Source organism: Grampus griseus (genome assembly GCF_964374135.1).
Source record: "Grampus griseus genome assembly, chromosome: 7".
NCBI lineage: Eukaryota > Metazoa > Chordata > Mammalia > Artiodactyla > Delphinidae > Grampus > Grampus griseus.
This window is the reverse complement of record NC_139001.1, coordinates 93,548,861-93,566,371: the sequence shown is the minus strand read 5'-3', so window position 1 is coordinate 93,566,371 and position 17,511 is coordinate 93,548,861. Positions and strand designations below refer to the sequence as shown.

Genomic DNA, 17,511 nt, shown 5'->3' with positions numbered 1-17,511 from the left:
GTTCAAACTAAAAACTTCAGTAATTATAAATCAGCATGAACTAAGAAACCCTATATGAACCTTCTGCTTGGCAATCATGTGCATATTATACTCTTATTCATTTTTTTCCTGAAGAAGAGAGAGTGGAGATAAGCCACTGGTGAGTCTACATGTAACTAAAACTAAAAGACAGTTAATTGCGAGAATCTTTTATGGTTTCACTTATATTTTTAAAAAATTCAGTATCCATTTTCCTCACCTCTATTATATTTTTAAATGTATATGTTTTGCTGTTATCCTTAAAGACATCATGAAAACAGCAACACATTTTCCAAAATGATATTAAAAATTAGAACTTTATTGATCTACATCATTCTGAGAATGTATGTAAAGAGTATTGTAGGTTATGTAGCAAGAACTTCCATTTCAGTGAAAAAACCTGAATATGAATGTATACGAGTACATGCCCCTTAAAGGTATCAAATTGTTTAGTAATAGTAAAATGCCATTTTAACATTATGCTTCACACTCATACAAAACAATCAACAATAACCTTTAGAGCCAAATCTTAAAAGTTCAGCTTCTAAGCAAGCAACATTATGACAAGTAGAAAAGAGTTCAGTTTCATTTGGGGCTGCATTCATGCTTCTGAGGCCAAAAATATAGAATTTTGAATCACTAATGTTAACACTAACATGTTCCAAATGCATGCCTTGCGCATGGGCACTTGCACACGCGTGTGCACACGCACACTCTCTCTTTCTCATTCTTATTCTCTCTGCTGCCCCCATGCCCCGCCCTCCCTCGCTCTCCCACTGTCCTCTCCACATACAGATATATAGTCATATGAAAGACAGAGAACACAGGGTAAATAACAGATAACAAAAACTGGTTGGGGAATTTTATAAAAGACATAAAAATCATGAAAACACTTACTTCATCAGCCACCATACACCTGGAAAAAATAAAAATAAAACCAAATTAACCTCTTAATTACCAAAGTCAGCCATTTAAAAAGTTCTGATTGAGTAGCTTGCCACAAAATAGTTTACAAATGTTAAAGTACTAAGCCAGAGAGAGGTGTTTATAAGTGTGCATGAGAAAATGGGCCATTGCTGATTTATAAGACTCTCCAGCTGCCAACAGCATATGGATGTGGGAGTGTTAGAGTTTCAGGTGTACTGTTTCCTACATCCCACCAATGGCGACAGCTACAATGATCCTTCAAAATGTGAGCAAAATGGCAAGTGACTGTACCAATGACTTCCCTCTGTACCAATGACTTCCCTCCGTACCAATAAACCTTAAAATTGGTCTTCCCTAGAGATTAGAAGAATGCTGTATTAAAGTGCATTAGCATGTTATAGGTAAAAGTATATACACTATATTATACACGCTAAGCCTATTTTCAAGCTGAATTTTGGTTCCTACTATTATTTTACTGAGTTCTCTCTTCTCTGTTCTTTCTTGTTAACCTATAGAAGTAAATTCTATCCACTGAAAATTGAGGATGGGGGCATAAACTGAGGTCCTAAGTAGAAGAAAAAACCAAAGAGCAAAGAGAAAGAATAGCAGATATGGTCAAGATCATGAGGGGTCCCTTAGAAACAGTGAGTACATTGTAAGGAGAAAAACCTCTCTCTTAACTGAGGGGATTTCCAGGCAATGTAAAAAAAATACTGGAATATTATAAAAATCAGAGAGGAAAAAAGTCCCTATTTGTATTTTTTCCTTCCTTTATTCCCAATGGCCTTGACATTATACAATACTACATGGTTTCTTTTAACATAAGACACAAATTAATAATTTGGTAATAAATATATCATTAAGGAATAAGTTACAAGTAAAATGGAATTTCGTTCTTAAAATGAAAAAAGATGTCAGGTTACATATTAAGTATTTTTATGGAAAAATAAAACACAAATACTTTAACTGAAATTTAAAACATATGCAAGAGTAAAAAGTTTATTACATTTTTTGCAAACAAGCCTAAAAAGCAGAAAACTAAAAAGCAATACTTTGAAAAATATGACTTATTTCCAGGAAGATTCATGCATATACCTACTTTTTCATTGTAAAATCCAACTCAAATTTGGAAAAGATGTCACTTCAAGTATATATGATATATTGAGTGCCTACTATGTACCTGGCTCTGTCCTATGTGCTAGGGATATAGCAGTGAATTTAAAAGTCCTTCCCTCCTAGAGGGTGACTGGAAGAATTTCTGACAATGAACAAATAAATGATTCAAGTGGTGATACATGCTATTAAAAAAAACTAAAACAGGGTAGGTGGAATAGGGAAATAAGGGAGGAGCTATTTTATAGGGTGGTCAGGAATAATCTTTATGATAAGGCAATTCCAACAGATCTGAACAAATCACAAATTTAATGAGGAAGGGAATCATGAGAAAATCTGGAGGAAGGGTACTCTCAGCAAAGGGATGAGCAAGTGCAAGAGCCCTGAGATAAGATGGTTATGATGTAGTTAAGCAAGAGGAAGGAAGCTAACATGATTAAAGTGGACTGAGTCATGGAAAATGGTAGAAAATAAGGTTGGAAGCACCTAGGGTCCTGACCACGGTGAACCTTATATGCAATGGCACGAAGTCTAGATTTTATTAGAAACCTTTGGAAGTAAGCAACATTTTACCTTTTAAAAAGATTACTCTGCCTTCTAGAGAATAAACTGTAGAGGGCAAGAGCAGAAGCACAGAAAGCAGTCAGGAGGCACCTGAAGTAGACCAGGAAAGGAAAAAGGATAGATGGATGCATGGTAGAGATGACGGAGGTGAGAAGTGGTCAGTTTAGGTACATTTTGAAAGTACAGCCAACAGGATTTGCTGATCGATTGGGATGTGGATATAAAATGAGAGACAGAGAAAAATGAATCTTAAGATACTGTCTTAAGCAATTAACTGAAAAATGGGGGTAATGCACTCACTGAGACAGGAAAGGCTGGGAGAGGAGTAGGTTTGGAGATGATAATCCAAAGTTCGGTTTGGACGTGTAACCTTTGTGATATCCATCAGATATCCGAGTTGAACAGTTGAGTGGGCCACTGGATATGTGAGTTGGGGGAATGGTAGGGAACTGGAGATATAATAAATCTGAGACTCATTAGAATGTAATGGCTTTGGAATGAGAAAGGATCCAGGGTATTCTGTAATATGACAACTTGACTGTGGCTTGTTTTCCTCTATGCCCAACTCCAAGTTCCTTAACTTTCTAAAGAGAAGCAGAGGCTGTGACCTGAAGGCTGCTAGATAAGGTTTATGACTCTAGTGAAGAACTGGTATGCAACTAACTTGCCCTGTGGGTGGCTAACTGACTGAAAAGCAGCATCAGAGCCCCAGGCAACAACTAAGGGCTGTGGATAGCTGGATTGGCTTGGCTTTCAAGTATCTGAAGACCCCAGTTGTAAGAGTATCTTGGAGCCCTCTGGATATGCTGGATTTTAACAGGAGACAAGTGGGCTTTCCTGACTTTGGAAACTAGGGCAGTTCAAGTACATCAGAGAGCACTGGGCTTCCTTCAGGTATCTCTAGTGGGGCTGTCCTTCAACTTTAGGCACTACATCTATCCCGACCTCTGGCATTCCTGCTATTAAGGGCAGTTCAGCAACCAGACCTGATTTCCAATGAGCTATCACAGAAAAATAACAGATCATGTGAGAGGCCCAAACATTTGAAAAAGCAGAATACAAGTGAATAATCAGAACACATATCTAGTGAAAGAGAAGTGCTAGAAAAGATAAAAACCTACACAAAAACTGTTTCAGCACCTAAGTAAATTCTAATGCAACACACACACACACACACACACACTCAAACACACACACTCTCTTCCATGATTTCCAGACTAAAATGAGTAAATGAATTTTGAAAAAAATGTGATCATTATTGACACCTGAGCAGACTAGAAGATGAAGTGCAAAGATTATCTCAAAGCACAGAGCAGAAAGTTAAATAAATGGAAGTAGTGAAGGAAAAGAAAAAAACAAACAAACAAAAACATTTGAAGGATAGATCCAGAAAACTAATGTGAAAAATAGGTGTTCAAAAGAGGAAAAGACACACCATATGAAGGAGAGAGAACAATTAAGTAAATAATAAAAGAAAATTTCTCTGGGCTAAAGAAACACCTCTGGTGGATAATTGAAAAGGGTAACCATGTTTCAGGGTGAATTGAAGAGAAAAGACAAGTATCTACTCACATCCTTATAAAATTCATTAATCTTATAAATAAAGAAAAAAACCTTGTAAGTATTCAGACAGAAAGAACAATTATCATTAAGGGAAAAAACAAGTGTATGGGAATTTTATCATCAACACCAGAGACTAAAAAACAATGGAAGCTAATCTAGACTACTTGAAAGGAAAGCAGAAGAACTCATGGATCTTATATCCAGCTGAGATACCCATTAATTAAAAGGGATGACAAAAAGATATTTGAGGTTAACCAAGATCTCCAAGATTATATCACTCAAGCAAACCATCTGAGGAAACATACTTAAGAAAAATAGCCAAACAATAAAAACACCTTAACACAGATTCAAGATAGGAGAAGATGAAAAGGAAATCTGATGAGCAATATGTATGAATTTAATGGATGATGTGTATTCTAAATAAGGACTCTAGAGGAAGGGACACATTCTGAAAATCTGGATGTGCAAAATTGAAGGGAGGTAACAAAGGAGAGGGGACACTAAAATTATTCTAAAGCAGAATACCAAACAGATGATATTTAAAGCCAGGAGACTAAATGAGATCACCTAGGAAGAAAAGAGAGCTACTGACTGAGCCGTGGAGCACTCCAACAATCAGAGGTCACGAAAGGGAGAAGGATCCAGCAAGGGAAACTGAGGACTGTCCAGTAATGTAAAAAGACACAAGAAGAATGTAGTGACCTAGAAGCCAAGTTAAGAAAGTGTTTTGAGAAGGAGAGAATGAACGACTATAACAAATGCTGCTGAGAAGTCTAGTGAAATGAGGTCTAAGAACTGATCATTTGATTCATAGCTCTGACAAGAGCAACTCTGATACAACAGTAGGGAACAAAAGCCCTACCTGAATGGGTTCAAGAGAGAATGGGAAGAGAGGAAGGGGAGAGAGTGAGTAGAGATTATTGTCTTAAGGAATTATCCTGTAAAGGAAGCAAAGAAATATGGTAGTAGCCAGCAGGAAAACTAGGGTACAGAGAAGATTTTTTAAAGATAGAATAGTATACATAATCCCATAAATATCTTATTGGCTCTATGAGTGCAACATCTGTGGATCAGGAACTTGGGAATCAAGTCAAGACAATAAATAAAAATGAGAAGGTAGCTATGCATGAAGATGATAACAGAAGCAGAAATGAATGAGATTCTCCTGTGTAAACTGTAAAAAGGAGGGAATTTTTTTCATGGCTAGATCCTCGGGAAACATTCTTACTTCAAAAGCAAAGGGAAGGAACTAAAAGTATTCAAGGAGGTGGAGAACAAGGAGCACGGACTAAGAAGTCCAGGGGAAACACATCCACGACAGGGTAAATGTGTTAACAGTGTCTAACGCCACGAAGATGTTGCCAAGGATGAGGGCTAAAAGGCCACCATACTAAGTTATCAGGAGCTCACTTGTAAGCTCACTTGCAATCCTCACTTGTTAGGAGGACTGTGGATAGTAAAAAAGGGAGGCGACAGATACAGAGTAATCAGAAAGGAAGTTTGGTAGCAAAAAGAAAAGAAAAATTAAAAATAGGGCAGTAGCTATATAACATGTTGGAAACCTGAACAGTGGGCATGGAGTCAACAGCGAGAAGGGAAACAAGAAAGATGACTGATGGAGACCATAATATAAAAAGGAAAAATAGAGCTAATCCAATTTCTCACTTCATAAAAATTTTACACCGCATTTGAATGAAACTAAAGTCTACTTTGTAAATGAAGGACTGCCCATAATTACTTTATATCCAAGGAAATAAAAACAGCTTTTTCTCCCATTGGGAAATGGCAAATACAATTTGAATTATAGGGACTTTAACCTACAGCTAAAAAGAAAACTTCCTTCATTAAAGAATATTCATTGTATTTGCTAAACCTGGTTTGGTATGCCAACAGCTATGCAATTTTATCTGAATTTTACAAGCAGTTCAGTTTTCCATTTTTACAAAAAATAAATTATTCTTTGTTCCAAATTCATTGTTAATTGTTTCAATCATAATTTATCCATCTTGGCTGCAGACATCAAAAAGCAACTTTTCATTTCACTGAGCTGTTAACAAAACCTTAAGGCCCCTTACATTAATCATCCACTTACAGTATCACGGCATCCATACCTCTGGTGTTTGCAGCAGCTGTATCTATGATGCACATGCTCAGTGTTTGCTATTTTTAACCCAAATTCTTATACAGATAGAAAAGAGAAAACTGAACAGCAGTATACTTTCCTGACAATCACTTTACATACCAGCTAAATTTCTAATCTAATACTCATAGAACTGAATAATTTATGTTTAACCTGATGCTTTTCTCCAATTTCTTTATATTAAAACACCACGTTTTCTATAATTAACACCCATATCTCTTTTGAATAAATCATGTCTGTAAAAAGAAAACAGAAAAACTCTCCAAGAGAATATTTTGATTACACTGAGAATTTAATGCTCTAACTCTGTTTTGAATCATAAGTACAGAATTCAGGACTCAGTACGAGAAAACAGGATCTGCTTAATCAATTACCATGCATCTTTTGGCTTCAGAAGTGGGCTATTACCCCAAGGAGAATACTGACCTTTTGGCTACTGGATTTTGCTAACTGTCCATTAGCAGGAATCAACAATTTAATATATATATATATATATGGTTGATAACATACTACCATACCACTCTTTACTATGGTATATTTGACCAATGCTAACTTAACGTTACTTTAATAAATCCACCCACTCTCCCTTACAGACCAAGCTACAGGGACCATGAGTTCAGAGGACCAAGTCATAACATTTTTTCCAGCCACAGCAGTGTCTTAAAATACTTTTCCCCATAATTATCAAAGTTCAACGTGATAAAATGGCCTTTGTTTTATTTGTTTAGCTTTAATGTTATTTATTTTTGGAATTGGAGATACATTATATGCACACGATTTAAGAGGTACAAAAGTAGAAAATCTCTCTTCAACCCCTATTCCTCAAGGATGTCCCAGATGTTGGCTGCTCTGAAGGCAATAAAGTAACCAATTTCTCGGGTAGCCTTCTGGAAATAGTCTTTGTAAGCACAAGTTATTATATGTGTGGGTATGTGTGCAGGTGTATATAAATATACATGTATATTTTTTTTACTTTTATTTTTTATTTATTTATTTATTTTTTTAAACATCTTTATTGGAGTACAATTGCCCCACAATGGTATTTATATGTCACAAATAATAACGTAAGATTTACACCTTTACTGATTTTGTGTAAAATCCCAAAAGTGCACAATATAATATTGTAACATGATACTAACATGAACATGATAAAAGGAAAAAATTGAGGTTGAAAATTAGAAAAACATTCTTTGCTTTGGCAAATGGCAAGTAGATGTGGTCAGGACACCTTCAGCTTCAGCTCTCATCTAGCCTGACCTCTTCATGGTGTCTGGGATAGAACAACCACTTCCTGCAAAAGCTCTCCTCAGCTTCCCAGCGATCCTGACTCTCTTCCTAGCTTTCATCTTCTGCCCCATTCCCTGGTGCCTCCTCTTCCACCCACCCTTTTTTTTTTGTGGTACGCGGGCCTCTCACTGTTGTGGCCTCTCCCGTTGTGGAGCACAGGCTCCGGACGCGCAGGCTCAGTGGCCATGGCTCAAGGGCCCAGCCGCTCCGCGGCATGTGGGATCCTCCCAGACCGGGGCACGAACCCGCGTCCCCTGCATGGACAGGCGTACCCTCAACCACTGCGCCACCAGGAAAGCCCCACCCACCCTCTTTAGTGTCCAGTCTTTAGTCATTCTCTCCTTGTGCTCTACCTAAATCCCTAAAGCTATCATCCATTCTCATAGTTTTAAGTATCACACATATACAACTCCTAAATCTGTACCTAAGGCTTTTACAATATACTCCAGATAGATCCACATTTAAAACCTCTTTTTGGACTCTTTTCCCGGAATATCCTGAAGTTCTTATGACATACAATGCATGTTTACATTTGAAACTAAAGCTAATTAAGCCCCAGATTTAAAAAAAAACAAAAAACAATCAAACCTCTGGAGGGTTTATTTAAACAACTGATTTGAGTCTGTGATTCTTACCCTTGAGTCGGAAATTTCTGTTACAAATGAAAACTACAAAACAACAGTATTTATTTTGGTTGCATATCAAATCGGTCTGCTGCATTTCTGTAAAAGCTTAGAGCACTGCTCTTATTTGCAAGCATATAATTAAATATATCCTAGACCTCTATATCCAGCTTCTTAGTCTCATCTGTTTTATGAAACGACTAAGCCAAGTAAGCTGAGCTGTGATAAAATGAGGTAAGATAGTACTTTGTAAAGGGAATACCATAAAAACTTTACTGCTGTTATGATGGTGATGATAAGTTCTATTCAATAGGGACTTCCCTAGTGGCTCAGTGAGTTAAGACTCTGAGCTCCCAATGCAGGGGGCCCGGGTTTGATCCCAGGGAATGTTGTGCATGTTGCAACTAAGAGTTCGCATGCTACAACTAAGGAGATGGCAAGCCGCAACTAAGGAGCTCGCAAGCCACAACTAAGGAGCCTGCCTGCTGCAACTAAGACCCAGCGGAACCAAATAAATTTAAAAAAAAAGAAAAAGTTCTGTTCAATAAAATCCAAATAGGGCTTCCCTGGTGGCGCAGTGGTTGAGAGCCTGCCTGCCAATGCAGGGGTCGCGGGTTCAAGCCCTGGTCCAGGAGGATCCCACATGTCGCGGAGCAGCTGGGCCCATGCACCACGGCTGCTGAGCCTGCGCTCTGGAGCCCATGAGCCGCAGCTACTGAGCCCACGTGCTACAATTGCTGAAGGCTGCACTCCTGGAACCCGTGCTCCGCAACAGGGGAGGGCACCGTGGTGAGAGGCCCACGCACCGCGGCGAGGAGTGGCCCCTGCTCGCCGCAGCTGGAGAGGGTCCATGAGCAGCAACGAAGACCCAACACAGCCAAAAATAAATAAATAAATAAAATAAACTTACCAAAAAAAAATCCAAATAATTATCTTCACTGTCAGTAAGTAAATACTGGCAATGAATAAAGAGAAGATACAGAGGACAGCAGCTTCCAATTTAGCCGTTATTAATGGAAGGAAATTTGACTGACTTTAAAAACTGGTTTTATAAACACTGTTTCCATAAGGATGCAGTGCAAGAAAAGAAACAACTCAAAATGGCTTAATCGCTAAAGAGAATTAATATATCATATAACATATAGCAAGAAATCTAGGGTGGGATGGTTCCAGGTGATAAATTCAGTAGGTAACTCATGTCATCTTTCTACTGTGTCATCCTAAGTAGCTCTAGACAACATATCCTTACCCACCAATGTTCAGAGGCACATGGAAGGCATATCCAAAGAATTCTAGAGTCTGTTGACAGGGAAGGAAAAGGAGAAAGACTTTACGTGAAGCAACCCACATCTGCTGCATATTTGAAAAACAGGTTAAAATAACATTTAGTGTTTTCTTTTCTGTTAGTTCTTTACCTATTATGAAACACATACAGGAAGGATATAAAAGCCTGGTAATAATTTCAAGGTACATAAGAGATGTGGGGTATTATAAACAAATCCTTGTGTATACCAAAAGACCAAAGAAGTTTTAAGAAGAATTGCTTTTCCTGTTTCCTGAGTTTTTAAAAATTAAACTAGTCCCTAATGCATGATAATATTTTGAAAATATTATGCTTCGTTAGTCTGACTTCATTAGCACAAAATTACCCTATAACTTTTACAAGAGCAAAACAGGAAATAGTCTCTGCATCCTCCTAAATTGTTTTTTAAAAAGGTGTATCTCAGCTGTTTTGAGAGAATTATTATTGTTTTCAGGATGTATAATAATTCCCACTGGGCCATTATACCACATATTAGCTTCGACGCAATTATTTATTCTTGTTTATAAAACTGCAGGTCAAAACAGTTGATTATTCCTGCAGTAATTAGTGGAGAATTTTTAGGGCTTAATTAGACAATAACATTCATTACAATATTTTGGAGTTAAAAACAAAAACATAGTTCATATAAAAAAGCAACTAAGAAGTAAGTCAGCTCTGCGTGATCTAGTCTAAAGAGCCTTTATAAGTAGTAAAAATGATTTACAGTTTTAGAATTCCTTAATAAAGACATGTGCACCACTGATACTTAAATGTTGCTAGGTAGATGGAGGAATAAGTTAAATAGTTTTATTACAAACTGAGAGCTCTCTCAGAATACGGTAGGACAATAACCTTTTGTTTACAAATTCCTTTTGGCCTAGTTTTTGGACTTATTGAATTATACGTTAATAAAACCTGAGCACTTCTATTATAGTCTCTATCTTGTGGAGATGTGAGGGTGAATTAAGGCAAGTATATATCAAAAATTATTTTCAGTTTCAATAACCACCAAGCACAAAATATTCATTTGGTCATTCACCAAGTATTCATTTGAGCACCACACATAGTGCTAGGCCCTTGGTCTGACCAGGACACAAACATATAAGCCATAAGTGTACTAAGTGTTACTAATGTTATGCACCCTTTCGGGGTAAAGACTGTAAGGCAAAAATAGGGGATTAGTCACTTCTATCCACATGTTCAATAAAGGTTACATTGAGAGGGACTTCCCTGGCAGTCCACTGGTTAAGACTCTGAGCTTCCACTGCAGGAGACACGGGTTTGATCCCTGGTTGGGGAACTAAGATCCTGCGTGCCGCACAGCACAGCTGAAGAAATAAAAGGTTTAAAACATTGGCTGGGTTCAGACTTCTCTGGTGGCGCAGTGGTTAAGGATCTGCCTGCCAATGCAGGAGACACGGGTTCAATCCCTGGTTTGGGAAGATCCCACATGCCGCGGAGCAAGTACGCCTGTGCGCCACAACTACAAAGCCTGCGCTCTAGAATCCACGTGCCATAACTACTGAGTGCACACACCACAACCACTGAAGCCTTCACGCTCTAGGGCCCGCATGCCACAACTACTGAAGCAAGCATGCCTAGAGCCCGTACTGTGCAACAAGAGAAGCCAGCGAAATGAGAAGCCCATGCACTGCAATGAAGAGTAGCCCCCGCGCCACAACTAGAGTAAGCCTGAGTGCAGCACTGAAGACCCAATGCAGCCATACATAAATACATAAATAAATTAAATTAAATTAAATTAAATTCAAGTCATGCTTAAAAAAATATATTGGCTGGGTTCAAAATGAATGCCTCAAGCAGGTCCTCATATCTGAGTAATCATCAAGCTCATTTCAAAAGAAAATATTCTCCAAAAAACTTACTGTTAATTAAGAATTTTTTATGTCAAATAAGAACAAACTCAAAACTAGGTACAAATTCCTTATACTTAGAGTTTAGAAAGTATTTTTAAAATGAGAACACTTTTACAAAATGAAGAATAAACCACAAAATAAAAATAATTCTACTTAGCAATATTAATTTAATACGATAGATGGTGTCATTTTGCAGAAACTGAATTGATGCTTTGGGGTTTTACGGTGAAAAGAAATAGCTTTCTATCTACTTAATGTATAAACTGTATCCATATCCTGTATTTACTTTTTTTTTTTTGCAATACGCGGGGCTCTCACTGTCATGGCCTCTCCGGTTGCGGAGCACAGGCTCCGGACGCGCAGGCTCAGCGGCCATGGCTCACGGGCCCAGCCGCTCCGTGGCATGTGGTAACCTCCTGGACCGGGGAACGAACCCATGTCCCCTGCATCAGCAGGTGGACTCTCAACCACTGCGCCACCAGGGAAGCCCATGTATTTACTTTTTTAATGAGAGAGAATTTACAGCTGCACAAAGTATAAACCCAAACAGTAATGACCAAAATAGGTAGGCCTATTTTCCCCCTCACTCCGTCCCTTCTGCCACTGAACAGGAAGTTTGGAGTTAGTAGTCCATGCTGGAGCAGCAGCCAAGATGTCAGAGCCACACCTCTACAATTTTTTTGTTCTTTCTTCCTGGCAGGTCAAAAGATAGCTGTGACAATTCCAGGTTTGGCATCACTGTTTGATGCAGGAAGAAAGGAAGAGGACAAAAGGATACATGCCAACTGGGTTGACCCCATTTTAACAGGTTTTCCCAGAATCCCTATTCAGTAACTTCTACTAATGTCTCATTGGCTACACTGTGTCACATAACCACTCCTAGTTGAAATGGAGCTTAGAAAAGTGGGGTTTTAGCTGGTCATTCAGACACTCCCCCCCACCAGGGTTGGGTTGTGTCAGTGAGGGAAAAAGGGAATAAAGGTTTTGGGGAAAGTAACATCAGGCTCTGCCACAAATTCCAAGGCCAAGTTTAAGAAGTGATTTGGAAACACTGTAGACACCTCAATCACATAAATATCAAGTCAACTCTGAGGTGTTATGGAAATCTGTATCAAACAGGTATATAACTATGACTATAATTAAGAGGAGAAAAATTCTTCATTTCATATGGACTATCATGGTTACTGATATGTTAAAGTTCAGAAGCTAAAAAAATCAATCAGTTCCATCATGAGTATGATGTTCTGCATGCATGTACCCCTTTTTGCCAGGTGATACCTCAATTATTCTCTTTTCTCTGTTCCAAGTGTTGTAAAAACCTTTATTCATTCAGCATTCCATAAAGTATTTGGTGTGGATGTATGTGGGAGGAGAGATGCCTCACACAACCCTAAATGCAAAACAGAGTACCAAATGCCTGATTTTAAACTAGTTATTCAGATAATCCAGAATATTCTTATAGTACTGTTCTTTGGGTTATACTCTAAAGGAGAACTCAGCACTTAACAATTAAAGAGAATTCTCACTCCCTTAAAACAAGAGTTTGCATATTACCGTCCATATGTCAAATCTGGCCTATCAATTTTTTTTTGAAAATAAAATTTTATTGGAACACAGTCCTGCTTATTCATTTAATATTATCAATAGTTGCTCTTGTGCAACAAAAACAAAAGTGAGTACTAGTGACAGAGACTATATGACACGCAAGGCCTAAAGTATTTATTATCTGGCCCTTTATAGAAAAAGTTTGCGAATATCTATCTTAGAATACATCCATGGTGACCTGAAGGAAGTTTCTGGTACAGTGCCAATGGGGTATGAATTTAGCTTGATACATAAAACCCTTCTACTAAGACTGGATGAAGAAACAAAATGTGGATTTATCAGAAGAGTGAACACACAGAGCACATACCAATAGATGTAAATTTTATAGGGAATAAATTCAAAGCACTATACTTGAGTGTAAAAACAGAATTGTTATAAATTCAGAATTGAGGAAATACAAAATAATAGTAGAAAAAAGAAATCAGGGACTTCCCTGATGGCGCAGTGGTTAAGAATCCGCCTGCCAATGCAGGGGACACAGGTTTGAGCCCTGTTCCAGGTAGATCCCACATGCCGTGGAGTAACTAAGCCCGTGCGCCACAACTACTAAGCCTGCGCTTTACAGCCCGCGAGCCACAACTACTGAGCCCGCATGCCACAACTACTGAAGCCCATGTGCCCTAGAGCCCATGCGCCACAACTACTGAGCCCATGTGCTACAACTATTGAAGCCCACATGCCTAGAGCCTGTGCTCTGCAACGAGAAGCCACCGCAATGAGAAGCCCGTGCACCGCAACGAATAGTAGCCCCCACTCACTGCAACTAGTGAAGCCGGTGCGTAGCAATGAAGACCAAAAGCAGCCAAAAAAATAAATAGAAAAAGGAAAGAAAAAGAAAAGAAATCAGACCCTATATATAAAAACGGCAACAATGTTACAGAGATAACCGATTAGAGAAAAGTTGTCTCAAACCGAAAAGAATCTTCCGCTTCACTCTCTCTGACCAAATACTGAGATCTTTCTCTTTCAAAAGCATATTACCAGCATTCTTTATAAATAACACCCAACTCAATTATAAGTGAACATCACAGAATATTAAGCAAAATAACATTTTTATAACATTTTGACATCATCATCTTGTGACTTAAAGTGCCTAAAAAAAATCTGCTAATCTTGTATGCTTTTAAGAACATAAATTGAAAGACTATAAAATCCAATCTAGGAATTGAGGTGTGATAGTCAAACAACTACAGTTTATATGTCTTCACTCTCATTCCTTCCTACTCTAAACCCTAAGTCTCTGGTCTTCTTTCCCATAACATGGTACGTGTTTTTAAAATCTGTGAATTTTAGTTGATGGCATACTTAATATGCCATCTGTTGAATGCACCGTAAAGATCTAACACTGTCTGAGGTTGTTGTTTAAAAATACCATATTACTAAAAAACAATCCAATCCAATAAATGGGCGGAAGACCTACATAGACATTTCTCCAAAGAATACATACAGATGGCCAACAAATACGTGAAACGATACTCAACATCACTAATTACTAGAGAAATGCAAGTCAAAACTACAATGAGGTATCACCTCGCACCAGTCAGAATGGCCATCATCAAAAAATCTATAAACAATAAATGCTGGAGAGGGTGTGAAGAAAAGGGAACCCTCTTACACTGTTGGTGGGAATATAAATGGACACAGCCACTATGGAGAACAGTATGGAGGTTCCTTAAAAAGCTAAAAATAGAACTACCATATGACCCAGCAATCCTACTCCTGGGCATATACCCAGAGGAAACCATAATTCAAAAAGATACATGCACCCCAATGTTCACTGCAGCACTACTTACAATAGCCAGGACGTGGAAGGAAACTAAATGTCCACCAACAGAGGAATGGATAAAGATGTGGTACATATATACAATGGAATATTACTCAGCCATAAAAAGGAATGAAACTGTGCCATTTGCAGAGATGTGGATGGACCTAGAGACTGTCATACGGAGTGAAGTCAGAAAGAGAAAAACAAATATCGTATAATATCGCTTTTATGTGGAATCTAGATAAATGATACAGATGAACTTATATGCAAAGCAGAAATAGAGACACAGATGTAGCGAACAAATGTATGGATACCAAAGAGGGGTGGGTGGGTGAGATGAATTGGGAGATTGGGATTGACATATATACACTGCTATGTATAAAACAGATAACTAATGAGAACCTACTGTAGAGCACAGGGAACTCTACTCAGCTCCCTGCGGTGACCTAAATGGGAAGGAGTTCCAAAAAAGAGGGGATATATGTATATGTATAGCTGATTCACTTTGCTGTACAGCAGAAACTAACACAACATTGTAAAGCAAATATACTTCAATAAAAATTAATTTAAAAATACTTAGGACAGTAGTAGCCACAGGGAAAACTGAATAAAATGTAGATTCCCATGTTGAACCCCATCCCCTCCCCCCAAAGAGTCTTATTCAGTATATCTGGAACAGGAATATGTATTCTTAGTAAGCTTCCAGGCAATTCTGATGCACTGGTAAGAGGCAACTGTTAGAAAAACGTTGTGCTGGGTTAAACATAACTGTTGTCAGAAACAGAGTTACAGATGTAGAAAACAAACTTATGGTTACCAGCAGGTAAAGGGGGGAGGGATAAATTGGAAGATTGGGATTGACATATACACACTGCTATATATACAATAGATAACTAATAAGAACCTAGTGTATAGCACAGGGAACTCTATTCAATACTCTGTAATGGCCTATATGGGAAAAGGATCTAAAAAAGAGTGGATATACGTTTATGTATAGCTGATTCCCCTTGCTGTACACCTGAAACTAACACAACATTGTAAATCAACTGTACTTCAATAAAAATTTTTTTTAAAAAAGAAAGAAAATTGTCAGCTGAATCCTCAGAGAAGTAGTGGTGATCATGTGTGTAGATCGATTCTCTACTGAGTTCAGCTCTGGGGCAAGAGACAGACCAGGCTCAAAGGAAAGGTGAAGTGAATGCAAAGCATATATACAATATAATCTAGAAGAGTAGGAAAGGTACCATAAAGAAAATGTCTTGACCACAGATGCCACAATTTCAATTTCTTGAACTTTACCATAAGGCAACAACTCCTTGAAACCAAAATGTTCGATATATAAATCAACAAGAGAAAGAGAAATTCACCTTCTCAAGTATAGTAAACCAACACATATTAAAGGATTTGGCAAGAGATCTCACCCAGTGGAGTGTAAGGTTAGAGACCAAGGATGTAGGAATTCCTCCACTGACTGAATGGACTTAAGCAAGACCAAATGCAGAGGGTTTTCTCCACCTTCCCCTTTCCCTTAAGTATCACAGAGTCTCTTGTGTGCAGTGTGGTGATAACGAGCAAAGGTTCTACTCTAGGGACTGGTGATTAGTTGTTTTTCTAAACTTATTAGATGGACATTTAGGACTACAATAATCTGTGAGACTGCTGAATCAGTTGTTTCCAAACCAAACAAAATTCGACTACAGAATATTGCCTTTGAATTAGTAAATGGAAACACAATAACTGCCCTGGGAGCCCAGTTGTACTGAAGACTGGAATCCAGTTACACTCAATAATGGAGAACCTCTCCATCTAAGGATGAGCAGCATGAACACTGAAGGGCAGGGTGGGCAGGGGACAGTCCAAGAGATGCACAGTGTCAGGGGATTTGCTCTAATGGGGTCACTGTGAAATAACCAGTTATTATTGAAAAAAAAAAGAAAAAGAAAATTGTCAATATATTCAAAAAGAAAGAAAAATACCACATTTCTTTTTTCAGCTTTTTGAGGTATGGTTTATATGTAAAAATTACATGTTTAAGATATACAATATGATATTTTGATATACATATAACATCACAATCAAGTTAATTAACATATTCATCACTTCCCACAGTTGCCATTTTTTGTGTGTATGTGGTGAGAACACTTGAGATCTACTCTCTTAGCAAATTTCAAGTATATACACCATGGTGTGTATTAGGCATCCAGAACCTATTCATCTTTTAACTGAAAGTTTGTACCCTTTGACCAATATCTCCCCTCTCCCCCCACTCCCTAGCCCTTGGTAACCACCATTCTATTCTCTTTTATTATGAGTTTGACTTTTGCATTTTTTAGATTCCACATATGAAATATGCAGTTATTTGTCTTTTTGTGTCTAGCTTATTTTACTTAGCATAATGTCCTTCATGTCTGTCTATGTTGTCATAAGTGGCAAGACTAACTGCCTTTTTAAAGCTGAATTATATTCCATTATATATAGAAATAATATTTTCTTTATCTATTCATCCATCAATGCATGGCTATCTTATCTTGGTTAGCGTGAATAATGCTGCAATAAAGATGGGACTGCAAATATCTCTTCCAGATAGTGATTTCATTTCCTTTGGATATATACCCAGAAGTGGATAGCTGGATCATATGGTAGTTCTATTTTTAATTTTTTGAGAAAACTCCATACTATTTCCCATAATGGGTGTATCAATTTACGCTGCCACTAATAGTGCACAAGTG

At 37.9% G+C, this 17,511-nt stretch overlaps 1 protein-coding gene across 2 annotated transcripts in view; it reads right to left on the bottom strand.

Moving 5' to 3' along the window:
• The window catches only part of ZRANB3 (zinc finger RANBP2-type containing 3), a gene marked incomplete at its 5' end in the record, with an annotated part of 232,978 nt that overhangs the window by 148,496 nt on the left and 66,971 nt on the right, over positions 1-17,511 (bottom strand). For both annotated transcript variants that reach the window (XM_082659043.1, XM_082659044.1), the window contains one exon: positions 916-934. In XM_082659043.1, the coding sequence (XP_082515169.1) occupies positions 916-934 (19 nt within the window). The remainder of the gene's footprint in view (positions 1-915; positions 935-17,511) is intronic.